A 19,040-nucleotide genomic window follows, 5' to 3' on the forward strand; every position below is an offset into this window, starting at 1 on the left:
TTTGACTTCATAAACATAATTATAACAAGACCAGAAGGAGATGGATCTTTGAGTATCAATGTTTACATGCTAACCTGTAACCATGACAGTGCGAATGTTGGCTTTATGCAAATCTTCAAGTACAGCAGGGGTTTCTTGCTTTAACTTGTTTTGCATTATAATTAGCCCCAAAAAATCCATGTTGCTTTCAATAGCATCTCTATGATGAAAAAGAGACAAGAGAAGATTTTAAGATTTAAAATTATTACATGTAGCTTTAAAAGCCTGATTTTCTACTTATCAAAGTAAAGAGGAATGTGTATTTTTAACCATGAAGTAATTTGCTTTATAAAAAGTGATGTGAAAGATATCATCACAATGATTTATATTTATTTCCCTTTTTTAAACTGAAAACCAGTGTGAGAAAATGTTGTTTCCTCTCAAGCACAATTTTCAGTTTCTCCCACGAGAATGCTTTCTAAAAGAAATTACAGTCTCAGGTTATAGTTAGAAAACCTGCTCTGGAACTAACTGCATTCACAGGCCAAGTATTAAGATATGTTTAGAGTGCACATCTCTGTTTTCCAAGTTAGCTAAACCTTAACATAAAAGCTACCACATTGTTACAAAGGCACTTAAGATTAATAGGCACTAGCTAATTAGGCAGAGAAACGAATTCCCTTTGGTTTATATTTAAAAGTTAGTGTATTTACAGGTCTTGGGTATTCCACTGCTATTGTAGACTTTCACACCTGAATCTGGAAAACTCATTTCTTTGCTTTGCCAAATGTTCACCTTGCACACAGGGCTGATAAAAAAAAACACAGCCAAAGCTGGCATTTTCATAGCTGTGCTAACACATTCAAGCACTGTGGGGAAGATGACATTATCCACAAAACTAGGCTCAGCTGCAAAATAATTCACAGGAGGTACTACTCTTTGAAGGAAGAAACCTTTCTACCTTTCAAACCTCTGCAATGAGAAAATGGACATGCTGCCTTTAGGAGACAAAGAAACTGCATCAAAAATGCACAGGACGATTTCCACTACTTGCCACTATCCTTAATAAAAACAGATGATGTAAGTATGTGCAAGTAAAGAAATCAGACGAGGTTTTCTGCCACAACAATGTAAATTAGACATAATGAAAATAGTATTCCAGTTCATTTACAGCTTAAAGCACATCCTGTGAATTCACTTCATTACAGAAAAAAACTTCCTTATCTTGTGTGTCCAGGGCACAACTAAAGGATGTACAGAATTCTATATGCCGAGACAGAAAAAAAGCTAAAGAAGAGTAGTAATTGATTTAAACAAAAATACACATTACATATTAATTCAAAGCATGCAGCTTTTAAAGTCTGTTACTTATTAAAAAAGTGAAGTCACTCTTACCTGCTAATAGTTTGGACTTTGTGCCACGTAAGCTTAGACTCCAGTTTTCTGTGAGCAAGAGCAATAACTCGGAAGCCCTGCTTAGTGTATTCTTCCAGGACACGCTCAAAGTCAACAGGAACTTTAAAAAGATCAAGTTTTCAGTTATTAAAATATTCATATTTCAGCTCAGCTATAGAAGAAATAAAAACAATTTGCTCCTTTACCTGTTTCCTGCTTACACAAGCTGGCAATCACTTCTGGGGCACCTTTCATGTAAGCATCCATTCTCTTTTCCCCTAGGACCCTGGCTATTACACACATGCGCTGCAACACTGAGGAAAATGGAAACTGGCGCACGATTCCAATTTCATACCCAGTCTGTGTCATACAGGAAGGAAGGAACAAAAGGGTTACATCCACATGCATCTTAAGAAAAATAGGTATGTACCAAATGAAAAAGTATACTTACCGACAGCTCAAACAATTCCTGAAAAAAAGAAAAAAATACAGCCACTCTAAATATCAATTTTAAGTATTTCTTCAGCTACAAACTATTTAAACACAAATCAGTAAATGAATCTGCACAGTATTCTTCATATCAAGACATACTGTATTTTCAATGGATTTCATAAAAGCTGACTATAAATACACTGCATCTGTTTACAATCCTTTAAGTGAGACACAGTAGAACTGTAGAGCTTGATTTCTTGATTAGAAGTTCCAAGACCTTTCACAGTCCAAACTGTTTGTTTAGCCTTTGTAAATGACTAAAGTACTATGCTGTTTCAGAATGAGGCCATGATTATTAAGTATATCCCTCCAAAAAATAATGTAGTAAGTTTCAAGAATGTTCAGATGTTAAATACTGCACAGAAATTACTGTTGTGCACATACACTGAGCTCTGAACAAAAGAAAGACAGTTCTATCTACTACAAAATACAACTCATACAAATGTACTGACTTGTTATACCCTCCCACTACCCTACTCTGTGATAATCTGGATATACACTCACATGCTTAAAATTTTCCTTTGTGAAATATTTAAAAATACTTCAAAATATAGCTAGAAGAAACTTTTACATTTGCTAAGTACATTTTGTTTTTTTTACTCAGCACTTAATATTGTCTCTAAGGTACAAGAGTGGCAAGAATTCCACGCTACACAGTGACATTAACAAATTATTGTTTTAACTGAAACTGCAAGGTGAGCACACCTAAGCATTTCATTAAAACATAAGAATTTGGTAACATACCAATATTAAAAGGCATAAGCTCAAAAAGCATTACTGTACTTCATAACCAATCTGTAAAGGCAATAATGCTGACACTCAGTTTGCTCACCTTGAAAGGGGAATATACTGAATCACTACCTTCAACAATGGTTTAAACATGTTTGCTGTATCTTTGCCATTAAAACCCTCACAGTTCTGATCCCATTTCAATTTTATCAGCCAGAACCTCAGCATACAGTAAAATGCGTTTCTTTAACTTGTATCAATTGTTTTGAGTTTTTATACCATTTCTTGATCTGTTGCTTGCTTGGATTCTGGGGAAAGTTGTTTTGAAGGTCGAACCACTGTTGGCATGATTCGATTATGAAGGGCTGTTTCCTCTTCAGTTGCTTCTTCTAAAATCTATATTAAAAAAAAAAATCAACTAATTTATACATTCATTAACTTTGACTTCTTCATAATGCAATATTCAAGGAAAAAAAGGCACTTACCCATCCTATTGCTTCAAACATCTTCAAATCAAGCGGATCCCCAGAAAGCACCCCTTCAATTTTTGTAAGGGAATGACAAGTTGCCATGCAAGCAACAAACTCTGACTTCAGCAAGCTCTCACTGCAAGCCGTCTCTTCCGGCAAAAGGAAACTGAAACAATGAAGTAATAATATACTTAGCACTATAATTATTTATTATGAGCCACTTCAAAAGGTTTGTTTAGATTAACAGAAGAAAATTGACTGCACAAGTCCCTTCACTTGTATTTTCACACATCACAGAAAATAAATTAAGACTCTGGGCTGGAATCTTCAGAAGCTATCACAGCTTCTTCCTCCTTCAAACACTCACTGTTCATTCTTTCCCTGTCTAGCTTGATCTCTCATATAAAGCCCTCTTATCACATAGTAGTTAACTTAATTAGCTAAGCTAATTCATTTTAGCAGCCCAAAAAGTCATCACTTAGGAGGACAGGATTAAAGAAGCATGTAACAGTATCTGCAACAGTTTTGCAACACTATGATCATGATGAGGTCTCAGACTCTATTTGTTAAATTCTACCTCAGCTTCGCTGTGGAGTTGTAACTTCCACTACACCTAAACCACAGTTTAAGTGGCATTGCTACAGCACATTACAGAAATGTAAACATGAGCTCACACTGAATTTCCTGTTCTATTCTGCTGAAGCTGTTGCAGTACAATTTGAGTACCATATTTGCTATCAGCCCTGAGTTCATCCTTACCGAGCATTTTCCACCCTCTGAATTCCCCAAAGATCCAAGCCATCCTCAGTAAGTGTGCCAGTCTGCAAAAGAGACCAAGGGCATGGCATGAAGAAAAAGCCTTTGGAAACAAATTATCTTCCAACAAAGCAAAAATTAACAGCTGTTTTAGCAAATTACACTTGAACAATATATTTGCTTTTGTTTTCACATACAAAACAAGACTTCGTGACAGAAAATACAGGATCTCCCTTGCTTTTTTGCTAGTAATTAAATTCCAAACCTGTTAAAATAACTTTCAAAAACATTCAAAGCAGTCATGCTCCTCTCTGGAGACAGGACAAATGAAACAGACCCTTAAAATCCAAAGATGACAGCACTTCATCTCAATATGCAGGGACTGGGGACATTGGAAATGGTACCAAATGGTATTAAACCATTAGTACTATCTTACATAGTTAAAACAGTAACTAAAATGTACTTTTAGTTGAAATAATATGGTTAGTATTACACTTAGTATTTGATATAAAATCTAAGGAGGAAAATAAATTTTATCTAGGAAATAGCCAAAAGCAAAGAATTCTGGCCAACAGCAGGACTGTCTTTCATTCATGTTTGGTTAACAAATAATAACAAAATACACTTGCTCAGCTTTTCATTGAAATGAATGAAAATGAGAAAAAGTCTGACTTTACACTTGAGTTTTTCAGAAGCTTGTGTGCTAAATAAAGCTCTTAATAAGCCTCAACTCTCAGATTTCTGAGGTTCAAGCAGTAAGCTGGGACTTGGGAGTCTTGAGATAAGAAAGCAGCTCAATTACAACAACTTTTTAGAGAAGATTAAAGTAGAGAATTAACAGATGGTAAACACCGAATACCCAGAAGCTAACAGATCACGTATCATCTAACTTACAGGAAAAGGAATGAGTTTTCCCTTTTTTTGTCTATACAAACTCCCTTGTCTAAGACAATACCCCTCCAGGCAGCAAGGTTTCAAAATTCACCTAACCTTATCAAAACACACAAGATTCAGCTGGCCACAAATATTTATCCTTTGTGGGCTGATGCAGAAGATGCCAATTTTCTTCAACCTTCTTTGTGCATAAACGATGCCAGCAGTCATAGCAGCAGGGAGTGCTGGAGGCACCGTAATAGTGATAATGTCAAGAGACTCGATGATGATGGTACGAGCTGGAACCTGCAATAGAGGTCAGAGTTAATGAACAAGAACTCACTGCTTACAGATTCACTATCCCACTGACGTGTTACCAAGAGCAAAACCCACACATTGTTTTCCCTAGTACAGTGTGTTCTGGATTGCCCAGAAATTTAGCACAATCTTCACCCACCATCAGCAACCACAATAATCCAGTCCTAAATTATCCACAACCCGTAACTTCAAATTTGCACATTTCTCCCTGGAAATATATTACTTTAAAACATTAGCTGAATAATGCAAAAATTTTTGAGAGAAAAAAAAAAAAGAAAAAACAAACCAAAAAACAGTTATCAGGTTATTCCTTGATAAGGATTTTTTTTTTGCCTGCAGCATGTTTTAGATGGGCTGTGTCCTATTTCTTCCACTGTATATAATCAGATGGTAACCTTACATATAACAAAGATAAAAATCTAGTAATTGGGTCAAGAGAAACCAAGGTAAACTCAAATTTCTCTGTAAGATATTAAAATTCTGCTTCTGTGCTGAATTTTATTCTCAGTAACCTTGCCTCATTTCACTGATATAAAATAGAGCAAAAAAATTTTCACTTTAAAGCAAATAGTTTCTCATCATCTAAAGTGTGATGGAAGTCATGGTCACCCTTTTTCTAAAATAAGGCAGTTCTGGACCAGAAATTAAAACATACCTCATTTAAGATGCTATGGATAATTGTGTAAAGAAACCCAAAGCCTGCCACCACCACCAGAGACAGAAGAAACAAATAGGCATCTCTGTAGAGCTTAAAATCAGTTGGCTTTGGATACAGTATGGAACGAACAAGGTGTCCTTTAGCAGTACTAAAGCCTAGAAATAAAAAAGGAGTAAGTTATTAAAAATACAAACAAAAGCAAAGCTATTAAAATACATTAAAAACCTCAATAAAACCCTTAAGCTACTAATTTCATTACAACTGTTTCTCAATATCCATAGCAGATGTTTTGCAATGCTGTAATTAAGGTGCTTATATGTGCACATCATACTAAGGGCTTCTCTCCTATGGCAAGGACATGCAGCTGATGCAAACAAACCCCTACTCTGCAGCAGCAGCAAATCCTCACATGGTTTGGCCTGGCAGAGCTTGTTGTACCTCTGCATTTTGTCCCTCGCAGTGCAGAGCCAGTGGGTATATTTATTGTCTAACTAAGCCAATCCTTGCAAAAAAGAAAATTAAGATATTCAGAGTCCAACATTAAATACCTAAATGACAGGTCTACTTAAGGTCCCTTGAGAGCCAGAATGAAAGATTCAGAAAAAACTGCAGTGCAGGGAGTCATCTTCTGAGAAGGGCACCTCGTGATGGCATTTTGACAGCTAAACAAGGAGACTTTTCTTCTAAAGGTCTTAGAGTTGAACAACCAACAGATATCCCAAGGTCGTACTTGAACTTTTGCCTTGATGTTTAAAGAGGCCAACATTAATGCCCGATTTTGTGTGCCCAAAACATTTGTCATCTGCTTGGACTTCAAAGTCTATTACTACAACTTCAATGTCAATGCCAGGTCTTCTGGCATTAGTGACAGCTGACAGCTTCTCAGTCTGCAAGCCACCACAGCAAAGGCTGAGCCCTCCACCCTGACATTTGGCAGAGTATTCTACCAAAACAGAGCAACTGCGGCTTCACTCTTGAAGTGGATGAGCTCATCACAAGATGAAAAGCCACAAAGCCTCCAGGCTTTGAATTTGCTACTGCAGAATATGAACCATGGGCCTGTTCAGAGAAGTTCACTATGTCTGTATGCACTTGAGTATTTAGCAATGAATGCTTTGTAATTCAACACAGAATTACACAGAATTCAAAAAGTCAGAACTACTTTCTATTGTTTCCCGTGTTTTGCAGAAGGTTCTGTAGCTATACAGGATAGAGCACATCAAGGTAAAGCAATAAATGAAAGCCTCATGGGGTGTCTTTAGCATACACTGGATATACAGATAACTTTAGTGCACAATTCTGTTTTCTAAAGCAAAATAACCAGTTTTGAATTCTTTTCAATTACAAATAGGAGCCACAATGACATCCATCAACTGAGTTTAAGGAGGAAAGAAATCAATACAATTTCAGCTGTAACATCAAACATGTTAAAGGCTTAACTTGAAGAGTACTGTGAGTATAGCCCCAGAAGATCAGTCTTCTATCCTGATTTATGACAAGATTAGGACTACATGCCTTTCCACACATATTGAGTTCTTTCTCCTAGATCTTTTGAAGACTAGATTTTTAAGTATTTTCAATTTTGTGGCATTTCCCTCCCTTATATCAAGGGACTCTTATTTGTATCTCACTGTGTGAGAATAACTTTAGTTCTTACTATCAGACATTTTAGGAGCAAGAAGCTGCAAGTGCTGTGACATCTATCCTGTTCTGTGGAGAGGGAAATTCCCTCTTGCCCAAAAACTGTTTCTGTGAACCAGATAGGAGAACAGAGAATTTTCCATCACTTTGCTTCTCTCTATACAAAGCCACAGCAGGAAAAACACATTTGTCCATACAAAAAACCTGAATAAAGCCCAGCTGAATTCATCCTGCTTACAACAGGGGCTAACTTGGACCTGCCATTGGCAAAGAACATTTTACAAACAGAACTTCTGATGTCAGGCCAGTAAGAGAGAGTGTTAGGAGCAATGGCAATGTTCCTTGAAAGAGTTACAGACCATAGTATCATACTTCCAAACAAAAAGTACTATCCTTCCTGCAGAGCAGAAGCAACATGCCTTCAGCAGTTCCTTTCTGTTGCTGTTTGGGCTCACCTTGCTCTACATACACACTGGCTGGGCACATGAAATTCATTTAAGAAACAAAACAAGTTGAGATTGATATTATTAAAGGGCAGATGTGTTCAAGGGAAGGAAAATATCTATTTGAAAAAAAAAGACTATTAAAAGCCTCAAGAAAGAGAATAGAACAAAAAAATCAGAACTTTTACTGCTAAAGCAGACTAACAGAAGGTGAAAAGAATACATCAGAGTACGAAGCAGCTAATTAGGATGAAGTTACTTGTTGGAAAGCTTGCTTTAAGCAGCAGTCTTATCAATGCAGTCCAATTTCTTCTATCTAATTTTATTGTACTTTGGATTATAGCTTGCATTCATTTATTTTGTGGCAATTTTCTTAAGATGATCTTTGTAAAGCAGAATCCCACAATTGTACTTGCTTGTGCAATTGGTTTTCATAGACTATTATTTAATGCCAGATCTCTAACATATGAATTAGCATTTCTGTAGATAGATCAAACTCATTTTTTCAGTAAATGTTATGTACTTTGAAATAACTATAGGTAAAGAAAAACATTTGGCATTGTGAATGACTCTGCTAAAATCAGCTGTTTCCCTCTATCCACCCAAACCTTTTCCAAGAGGCACATGCAGTTCAAGCAAGACACTACAAAAAAACCTCTAAAGGACATGAAAACACATTCAAGTAAGTTTTAAATTGACACTGAAGTCTGATTCACTTTTGTGCTTGCCAACTGTTAATCTTCAGACCATCATCTAGTTTTGTTATTGTTTTAAGACTTTAATCAAGCTATTTGGGGTATATTCCTTTACCCAAGCTCAGCAGTATCAGCCAGCTGACACATACCTACAAAAAAAGAGTAGTACATTAACAAGGATAAACTTATCAATCCATACCTGTTCTCACTACCAGAGCTTTGACCAACTCTCCAGTGTAGAACCGGGTCTGAATGACATTGGTTCCACAGAACAGCGTGTGCCGCTTGTGCACTTCGGGACTGTAGATCTCATCTCCCACTGCTTTTGGATATTCCGAAGGATTTGGCAGATTAATCTTTGTGACAGGAACACTTTCACCTTAAAGGAAAGAAAGTGTCTAAGCAAGATCACAGAAGAACAGACTTTTTTTTCATTCACAACTACAAGTAGTATAATATAATCTCACTTCACCAGCACAGGCAGACTTATTGAAGTCGTCTTCCTTTCAGCATGTTATTAGGTGGTCTCTCACCTATTAGTCTCAGCTCAGCAGATTCCTTACCCAAATGCTATTTAAACTCTATTCCTTACAGAGCTTCTATGTCCCTTACTTCAAATCACAGTTTGTGATGTCAAACACAGTTCATTAAAAAAAAAAAAACAGGACAAGCTTCCTTCTCTTGCTGAAAAGCATCACCCCCATCTTTACTTTTTTTCAGAAAAACTAGAAGCTGAAGAAAATTATTCTCAGCTCCTTTGGTGAGTGAGTGCACTCAGGTTAGGGCTACACTCAATTTTTATCAGTTGCTAGCAGCAGCAAAATCAAGTATATTCAGAAAAACTGAACATGATAGAACACAATCTCTGAACTAAAATTTTCTAAAGGTTGTCAATTTGGACAGATTATCCTAGGAATAACAAAATGTCCATCCTATTCAATGAAGCTGTCCTTTAAATACATCAGATCCCTGATTTCAGCATATGCAGGCACAACTTGAGATAATAATTTGTGGTTTTAAATACAGTAGAACATTCTACTCACTACCTTCATTTTTGGAAGAAGCAAAAAGTTTGAGCAAAAATTTTCTGAAGAAGCACGCTTCAGAACTCCTTCTGCACTGAGAACACCAAGTTAAGTTAAGACAAACATCAAGAAGAAATCTTTTTAACAAGACACAATCATTTTTGAAGTTGCTAAGCAGTATTAGGCAGCTGTTGCAGATAAGCAGGACACAAGTACCTAAGTACTTCAGAACATGTCTAATTGTAAGAACATACACATTTCAAACAAAATAAACATATCCACTTCTGCTAAAACATACTGCAAGTGAGCATGCACATAGGTATAAACTAACAGTTTTTAGCCATGCAGCACTGTGTATCAAATTTACTTTACCTGTTAGCATACTTTCATTTACAATGCAAGTACCACTGAGCAGGACTGCATCACACGGCATAATTGTCCCATTGGATGGAATCAACATGGTATCTCCAGGCACGAGGTCGGTGGAAAGGATTTCTTCTATTTCTGAATATTAGAACACAAACAAGTTTACTTGAAAATAGCCACCATCTATAAAACCTGAAAAAGAGCCTCGCATTCAAGATCCAGGTGAAGTATGACTATTAATAAAATGAAGTATAACTTCATTAAATTAATGACATGAAAATATTTTAAAACTATCCAGAAAAAGCCATTGATAAACCCCAAATCCACCACAGATTAAACTCCAGAGCACATGGATAGAATACATCACGTCAAATGAAAATAATCAAGCTTAAACAAAAGATTTTACAAATGATTAGCTACAGTGTAACTTCAGTATAAAGACAAGAGCACAACACAATTGTGTGTCTTAAAAACAATATTATGCATCACAACCTTTTGGATACCACACCTTTAACTGCTGTGGTATCCAAATGAGGGGAAGTTCAGAAATCATCTTGCAGCCCTTGTTGGGTAATAAATCGTAATGGAGACCCAACACAGGCACATCTTTAAGTCAGGAAATAAATTAGAATGACAATTACATAAGTGAAATGGTAGAGAATGAGAAACAGCAATAGGACAAGCATCTAATCTAGAACAAACCTGATACTCACTGAAAATACCATCTAGAAGGTTAACCCTGAACACATTACACTATCTAAATTCCACTTTGAACCTCTTTTCTCATGCAATTTTGCTAAGGAATGCAAGCATTTCAAGCTGATTAAAAAAAGAACAGATGCAGACCCACTTTACACTCACACTTCATGAGCAATTTAAATTCAACTTTCCAGGCCACCTGTGAAATTTACCTTGGTTTCCTCTGCAGACAGAAACCCTTACAATGCTGTGAGCTGCTACCATGTCATGTAACATAACATATTGCTGCAAAGGGAGAAAAGTTGATTATTCAAAAGTACAGCTTGTCTTCTTCAAAATGCACATTCTACAGTAGAAGTCATGAGATTCTCTACTAACATTCTTTAACAACAAAATGCTACTCAAAACATTCTCTTGAACATAGTTTAGAAAACTTATGGGCAAATAAAGTTTGAGTGCAACAACCTGTACAGCTTCTCCTATTTTAACAGCTTTTTGGAAGCAAACATACAGTGTCACGCAAAATCTTATAAAATCATTTGGTCATTAACATACAAAAGTAAAAGCTGCAGTAGTTGTATGAACTTGAATTAAGGTAGAAGTTGTTTGGGTTTTTTTTTTTGTCTCTGGTCTGAATTCAGAGATTGCAATTTAAGGATAATTACTACTTTGATTTCCATCAGCGAAGTCTACAGAGCAAACTGAATCACCAGTTTAACAATCCATATGCTTCTCTGGTGCTCAGCTCTGTAGGGCTTTTTCAAACAAGGAAACAATGCATGATGGAATCACTACTGTCAATAAAACTTAGTACATAAACTTGTGTCTGGGTTTTATTTAAGCAAGGTAGTGTTTCTGTTATCTGAGGCCAACCTATTGATTCATCAGTGTGGAAAGTCTACAAAAGTCTCTAAGAAAACTTTAAATCCAAATTCTTTCAGCTCAAAGAGGGAAAATGCATAACAATATTCTATCTCTATAACTCTGGAAAATTCTTAACAATTTGTAGACAATTTCACAACAAAATAAGGCAATCAGTAAAAACCCAAAAAGATGCATCCAATTTCTTTGAACTTACCTTTCTAATGGTGTAGAGTGAGCTAACAATGGATATTACAGACATAATCACAATTGCTAATGCATAGTAGTGATACTCATCAGTGATCCACAATATCACACTGAACAACTGGAAAATGTAAAAAGGGTTGAGAACCTAGAAGAGTGACAGAACATTCAAGTTACACCAAAAGGTCACATGGGTTCTCCATCAGAACAAAGCTGAAATTATCCTCCTCTAGGGAGAAGACAATTTCAGTTCCTTATACATAATTTTTGTTTGATTTGCCAACATTTTTTCACTACCTCCTCAGCCCCTCAAAAGCACAGCTCTCACTCAAATAAGACACAAATACAGACTTTGAAGACTGCTTGCATTTTCCCCTACACCTCAAAACAAGGTAATGGGAATATCTGATGTACCTTAAGTTATAATTCTTAAACCAATTTGGATGTTATTTTCTACTTGTTCTCAATAAATGTCCTGATACCTCAAGTTCTTACTCCTTTAGATCAGGTTGGAGAGTTTCTTTGTTCAGAAGTTCTACTGTATTACAGCACAAGATAACAAACCGGTTATTCAAATCCACCTGATACAAGGCAAATGGGACAAATCCAACAACACTACATTTGATTTGCTGCATATATTGAAATATATAATCCCTGGCTTCCTCATGGAAAACATAAGTCATGTTATGTTTGAAATTAAATACAAAAAATACATAAGATGCTGACCCTTTCAAAGAATTCTGACATGTTTTCTAATGTCCTTACTAAGGCACCAGGCTGTGAACTCTGAAGAGGTTATAGTTGAGGCTTCTTTGATCTTTAGCTCTAAGGAGACCTGGAGAGCTCAAAAAATTGTCCATATGATTTTGTTTTACAATGTAAGGCTCTAGGGGAAGGTTTCCAACAGTCAATAGTCATTGCACTTGAAACAACTTTCAATGATACACCTTTTTTCTTTAATTTGTTAAAGAAAAGATTTTACCTCCTTAACCAGAAGCTTAAAAATGGAAGGCACTTTCACAGCAATTTCATTTACTCCATAGAATGCTTTTCTGCATTAAAAAAGAAAAATGCAAAAAAAAAAAGTTAAGATTTTTTATTGATGTCAAAGTAATTCCACTAATCTGATAAAGTATAGCACGTCCCTAAATCTGTGACTCTCTTCTTATTTATCATAGTTTCAGAAAATGCTTTTCAGAAAATGTTTACCTAGTGAGATGTTCCAATACAAAGATAATTATTTTATACTTCAAGTTAAGCTGTACCTTATTTTTTAGATTCTTTCATAACAAGATTTCTCTGTAAACTGCATGGCTCCATGTTATTAAATATGTCATTCTGAAAGCCAGTATGTGATTCTCATTAGCTTAAGCTTAAACCAGTGTTAACTCTTACCCTGCAGTAAGACAATGTTTTCAAGGTCCTGTATCTTAGTTTTATTCTCAGCACAAAGAAAGGCAAATCATGAAAGAGGGAGCAAGAAACCAAGCTCTGATGGGATCAGAGCTGGTTAAATAACTGAGACATGAAAAAGCCCTTAAAATGATCTGAGGGGAAAGGCTTTTATTTTAGAAAAAGACACAAATTGCCAGAACATTAATTGATAAGCAAGCAGATACTCCCATATTTTAACCTGTATGAAGGTCTCATTTACAAAAAAAATCAGACACTGATCACTCAATTGTCTTCTGAGCTTTTTAACACTCTGAACACAGGTAATGAAACATCAACAATCCTTCCCTCAAATACTACTGCAATATTACCTGTAATCATGCATTCCCTTTGTCAGTCCCGTGCTGTGTTCGTTATGAATTGCAGAGCAGAAGGTAGATTCATCTAGACCTCTAAATAAAGGAAAAGTCAATGAGTTATTTAAAAAATCTGATATTTAAAATTAAGTCTTCAGTGACTCAAAAGAGTTAGGTCTTTGCCAAGAGGTATACACCATTTTATAAAACTCAAAATCTGTGGACTAATGTGTTCTTAGCTGGTTTTGTCATAACTGCAATACCAGTGACACATGAAAAGCAGTCTTGTTGACATATCTTACTCTGTAGGATAATCAAATCTATCTCAATCAAAATGGAGACACTTAAAAAATGAAGCAGAATACTAGGATAACTAATATTCAAAGGCTTCTAAAATTGAGCAAGGTTTATAAAACATTATATGAAATCAATGTGGATTAACATTTCTTCAGATTACCTTTGTTTGACTCTAAGTAGTAATGGAAGTTTTTAGAAATAATTATTAATCAATGTATTAAATAAATCTATACCACAGCTACTTCACAGCATCTTACAATCAGAGTGTTATCCATGACTAGGAAAAATGCACCCTACATTTTCAGTTCCTTCTTATCACCAGAAGATTCATTTTCACAGGACTTCTCCACACGCTGTGAAAGTTCATGCTGTGCTTTAGGAAATCTACAGATATTCAGAAACACCTAAACATTATGTTTACAACTATGGGATTGTGTTAACTATCAAACTCAGTTTACAGCTATGGGATTGTGTTAACTATCAAACTCAGTAAATCAGATGTATGCTGCCCAATATCCAGGCATTTTCTCGTGGACATACTCTGGATACACAGGAAAATATCATCACCTTCCAAAAGGCTTTCACAGACATCATGACAAAACCATCATTATTCCACACTATTTTTATATTGGATATTTATTAAGTTATCTGTCAAAATGAATTCAGACTTGTCCCAGCAGAAAAAAAGAAAAAACCCAACTCTCTATTGTGCATATTTCGTAACAATTACTTCCATTCTCTAGAACACAGGGAAAGCTTTAAATATCCTCACTACTGCAATGCCTAGGATCACGTTTCCACCAACTGCTTGTACAAGAACAGAAGACGAAAATTATATGTCAACCTGGCCCTAGATTTAGCAGTTTTCTCTAAATCTTTTCAAGTTCAAGGATTTAAAAAAATATTTTTTAAATTAAAAAATACACAAAACTTTGTTAATAGCTGTGTCTTTCCTCCCATTCTACCATGAACAACTTTTCTTTTCCTATAGGAAAAGAAATATAACAGTGGATTTAAGGAGGGTCCCTAAATTTAAGTGCTCTATATGCAAATGTGCATACTTATGTATGCAACGTCCATGCAAAGACAGAGCTTCTAGCACGATGTTCTCTGCTTTTTACACTACTGCTACAGACTGAATTCCCAGGCATTAAAATCACTGTGTGCAGAGTTTATTATATAAAGCATTCATCAACCCACTCAGATATTCAGCTGACAGTAGCTAAAACAAAACAGATATCCAAGGTCAGAGTTGCATCCTCTTTGGCTATGTGACCAAGTCTGACTTAGTCCAAGAACAATTACACTTGCATTTCCTGTGTTTAAAACAGTGATCTTAATATTATGGTAATATAAAAAGAACAATGATATGAAACTCAAACTCTCATAACTGAAATAGTCATCCAAGAAACCTTAATTTGCCCCCTTTTTGTGCTGTGCTAAGCCTTTCATGATGTGATCAAACTGTTCTGTCTCTGAGTACTTGCGTAAGCAGCAGTCCAAAGCGAATGCTCGTCATGATGCAGTGTTGTGCTTAGATCACAACTACAAACATGCTGCCTGCTTTAAGGGCTTTACTATAAAGACCTCTGCCTCACAGGCTGGCTCTTTATAAATATTAACTTGATTCTCTACCATGTTATTAGGTAATATCAATTATTGGTTTATATATATAAACTGAAGAGCAGAATAAGAAGACGTATCTTAGAGAAGGAAAAATTTTCCAAGACTTCTTTTCAGAATATTTATCATTCACAAGCTCAGATATTATTTTGCACATGGTATCTAGTACTTCACTACACGACCGTACACTTTAGAGGAAAGTTTTAACAAACTGGCATTTTTATCTGACCTTGTGGAAAAGTGACTTAGTGCTCTAACAGTATCCAGTACATCTCAGATCCACTTCTTTCCCGTCTTTATTATTCAATAACTAAATAATCATGTCCAGTTCAGCTACTGTACCTGACTAAACAAGTGGCCAGGCTCAGTTGTGGCTAATACATCAAACAAATGAAAGTTTGGCTTATCAGCAAGAATGTGATTGAATAAATGCTCACATAACTTCACAGGCATATCTGAGATTTTTCTAGGGCTTATAAATTGGCTGAGTTATCACAAGAACATCAAAAGGCACAGTCAAATAGCCACAAATGCCAAGTTTCAAGTTGCTGCTTTAATGCTAAGAAACAACATTTTTTTCTAAACACATGGAGTCATATGATTTTTTTCCAATACCTGTTCTTAACATACAAGTACAGTTTCTTAATCTCATCTGTGGGAACTATTCCCTTTGAGCAGTTTAAATTAGGAGCACTATAGGCATGAAAACAGGAGCCTGCAATGCAAAATGATGAGTGTCACTACCTGCACAACTGTGTTTCATGGGAGGCTTAACACAAAAAATGCATACAAAGCTTTTAATTACTTACTCCTGAGAACTGAGACATTTCCACCCTCCCAGATGAGGACTTCTCAGTTTTGTAATTGCTTGTATTACAGTAATTTCTTAAATTTGTTTTCACTGCTGATAACTTTCCATATTATTTGCACACACAAACCCATCTCCACATGATAGTTCAATGCAGTGAACACTGATTTAAGTTTAAAATAGATTTTGTGATCTGAATTTATTGTTTTAATGGGCAGTTGCCAAAAATGGAGAAGTCAGTGCTCATTTAACTTGTGGCACTATGAGAAGGCCTTATCACAGAAAGAAAAACTTTCTTCTTCAACCCTAACATCATGCAACAGTGTTGCTGGATAAAAGAAAATACAGTGCTGCCCACTAAGAGACATTTTTTTATCAGTGCAATAGACCTGTTTTTGTTACTAAACAGTAACAAAAGATGGATCAGATCCAGCTCAACTGCACTAAAACATAGAAATAGACCTACACAAAGATGAGTAAAAAAGACACTTCTTCCTAGACACTCCTTTTGGGTTGAGCTCAGCAACACAAAAAATATAAGTTATTCCATCATAAGCAAAGTCTTTGAGTGTTTATAGAAGTACTACTGTCTATGAACAGGTGCTCTGATTCTCAAGTAACCCTCCAAGGACAGGCAAAAAAGCCTGCAGAAGCATGCAGCCTGTCACCCTACACAAATCACACTTGATAAAGGCAGATTAAACAAACACCTTCCTTCCAAATTCACACTGAGTTAAAATCTCCCTGCCCTCACTATGGCTCAAACAGACTCCATGAGCTAAAACAGCTGTCCGAAAATAACAGTGATTTTCAGCATGTTCTTAGGCATGCTATTTTATTTTTTTTAATGCAGTTTGAGGCACAACATGTAAGAAAAAAGTATTCTTACCGTACAACATCAAAACTTTGAACTGAATCATTCCAAAAATACTTCACACTGTGATGTGTGAAGTAACGAATCTGTAAGGGCAACAAAACATAGATGTCAAACTGGTACCACTTAACACCTTTCTTCTGACTGACTTTATTCTGAGAGGTGACAGAAACTGAATTTAGAAAAGCTTCAATGAAAAATGAGTATTTTTCTTTCAACATTAATCTTTCAAGCTTGCCACAATTTCCAGTAACAGGTTATTGAGGACATTTCTGTTCCATTCAAGAATGACTTAGCCTTCCGAACTAAAGTAGCAGCTCACATGTACAGCTCACATGTGTGTTTATTCTCAATAGTACTTGAGGATTAGCCAGCACAGTACTGCAAGTTTACTTACAGGCAAATGTTTTCTCGAATCGTTTTTATTCTCTTCTGCAGCAGATTCAGAGAAATGAACAGCATGGCCATTTGAAACCTTGTGCACAATAGGATTAGGATTCTGTAAAGGATTGGCTCCCAAAGAAGGCATAATGCGAACCTTTGCACAAAACCATATCTTGAATTCATCCTTAGAAAGGGGGAAAAATGAGTTAGCTGAAAGAACATTTAAACACCATTTTACTACAACAGCAAAATCACAGATCATAGATTAGCAGAGCCCATACAGAATTACAGAACATATCTCCATGTTAACATCAGCTACCTTAAGAATAACTTTCTTTCCACATTTCTAAAAGCATATTTTTGCACTTGGGTCAGCAGTTACACATTACTTCAGCAAATGTACCTTTGCTGAACAATGGATGGGAAACCATGTCTCAGCTTATAGGAACAAGTATTTGTTCTGTGGCTGTTGATGACATCAGCATTCATGTATTTGATTCTTAAAACTTAAATACAGACTACTCGCTATCCCCACTTCTAACAACTGTCAGTCTTCCCACAGAGGCACAAAGGTACACACAGGAGCACCATTCTGCACTGCTGTAAAACACAATCATGTCTACATAGTGAGGCAAGGATTGGTGTACTCCAGCCAGCAGAAGGATCTGCCAACAGGGAGAAGCACATCCCCTGTACACTTACAGTCGTCCTCAGCAGAACCACCTCGCAGTCCTTCAGGGTAGTCCTTCTGCACGTTGCTTTCACACGCCACTGGGGCATCCAGTAAAGGAGGAGGAGAAGAAAGCCACCAGAACAGATCACTCCTACAGTAACTAGCACCAGCTTCCAGCGACACAGATCATAGCCATAGATCTCCTGCATGGCAGTAAAACAAGTAGTGATGACTCTCTTAATTACTCTGGCTCAGGATACCGACATTAATTTTTCACAATGTGCAGCATTTAAAGCAAATCAAATTTCAAAGCCATTTCCTTTTTTTCTTTTATGGGGGAAGGACACATTTGGAATACTTAATAAATGGTGGAGTGGAAGCAAAAAGGAACACTGTTTTGCTTAATCAGAAGTATAAACATAAAGTAAAAGCCAGACAGCAGCAGGATCATCCACACTGTGTAAAACATTTCACTGCAAGACTGTCTCCTCTCTGCATTCTCCCTAAGGATTGAGGTTGCAACACAACCTGCCTTAACTCTCAGTGAACAACATTTTTGACCATGACAGAGCACAAGTCAGCTGAACACTTCAGAGCAAAAGCATGTGGTTTTATCAAATGCTGATTTTATGACACAGCATTTGATTAGCTAGCATTCACAGTTTTGAATTACTACTGTAGGCTGAATTTTATACATTCTAAAAAAGCCCCTAAATATATCAAACAACACTTTCTAGTAGAGAATTTTGCTTATTTTGCCTGCCATTTAACAAGAAATGCTACTTTACAAACTCCAAGCCACACTCAAAGGTTCTGTAACTTGCACCAGTTAGAAAAATCCTTCTCCCATGAAAAAAAACCCCAAGTATTCAGTGTGCAAGCACTAAGTTAACTTGACAGCCAGGAACAGAAAATAATTTAGTGATTTACTGGACACTGTGTTACATTCTGAGTTTCACATTACATCATTAGATTATATTTCCTGCTGTAAAAGGGTAATGAAGTTTCCCATTGAGTCCCGCCCATTGT

General features: G+C 36.2%; 1 protein-coding gene across 1 annotated transcript in view; it reads right to left on the reverse strand.

The window, feature by feature from the left end:
• Positions 1-19,040, reverse strand: part of ATP13A3 (ATPase 13A3) — a 56,821-nt gene that overhangs the window by 16,917 nt on the left and 20,864 nt on the right. The window contains exons 3-20 of the mRNA XM_053951383.1: positions 18,041-18,214; positions 17,352-17,522; positions 16,970-17,040; positions 13,368-13,448; positions 12,587-12,656; positions 11,618-11,752; positions 10,752-10,824; positions 9,847-9,978; positions 8,649-8,828; positions 5,668-5,825; positions 4,812-5,000; positions 3,825-3,886; positions 3,081-3,231; positions 2,875-2,991; positions 1,826-1,843; positions 1,581-1,734; positions 1,375-1,495; positions 75-199 (exon numbers count right to left, since the gene is read on the reverse strand). Of these exons, the coding sequence (XP_053807358.1) occupies positions 75-199; positions 1,375-1,495; positions 1,581-1,734; positions 1,826-1,843; positions 2,875-2,991; positions 3,081-3,231; positions 3,825-3,886; positions 4,812-5,000; positions 5,668-5,825; positions 8,649-8,828; positions 9,847-9,978; positions 10,752-10,824; positions 11,618-11,752; positions 12,587-12,656; positions 13,368-13,448; positions 16,970-17,040; positions 17,352-17,522; positions 18,041-18,214 (2,182 nt within the window). The remainder of the gene's footprint in view (positions 1-74; positions 200-1,374; positions 1,496-1,580; positions 1,735-1,825; positions 1,844-2,874; positions 2,992-3,080; positions 3,232-3,824; positions 3,887-4,811; positions 5,001-5,667; positions 5,826-8,648; positions 8,829-9,846; positions 9,979-10,751; positions 10,825-11,617; positions 11,753-12,586; positions 12,657-13,367; positions 13,449-16,969; positions 17,041-17,351; positions 17,523-18,040; positions 18,215-19,040) is intronic.

Source organism: Vidua chalybeata, chromosome 10 (assembly GCF_026979565.1).
Source record: "Vidua chalybeata isolate OUT-0048 chromosome 10, bVidCha1 merged haplotype, whole genome shotgun sequence".
Classification (NCBI taxonomy): domain Eukaryota; kingdom Metazoa; phylum Chordata; class Aves; order Passeriformes; family Viduidae; genus Vidua; species Vidua chalybeata.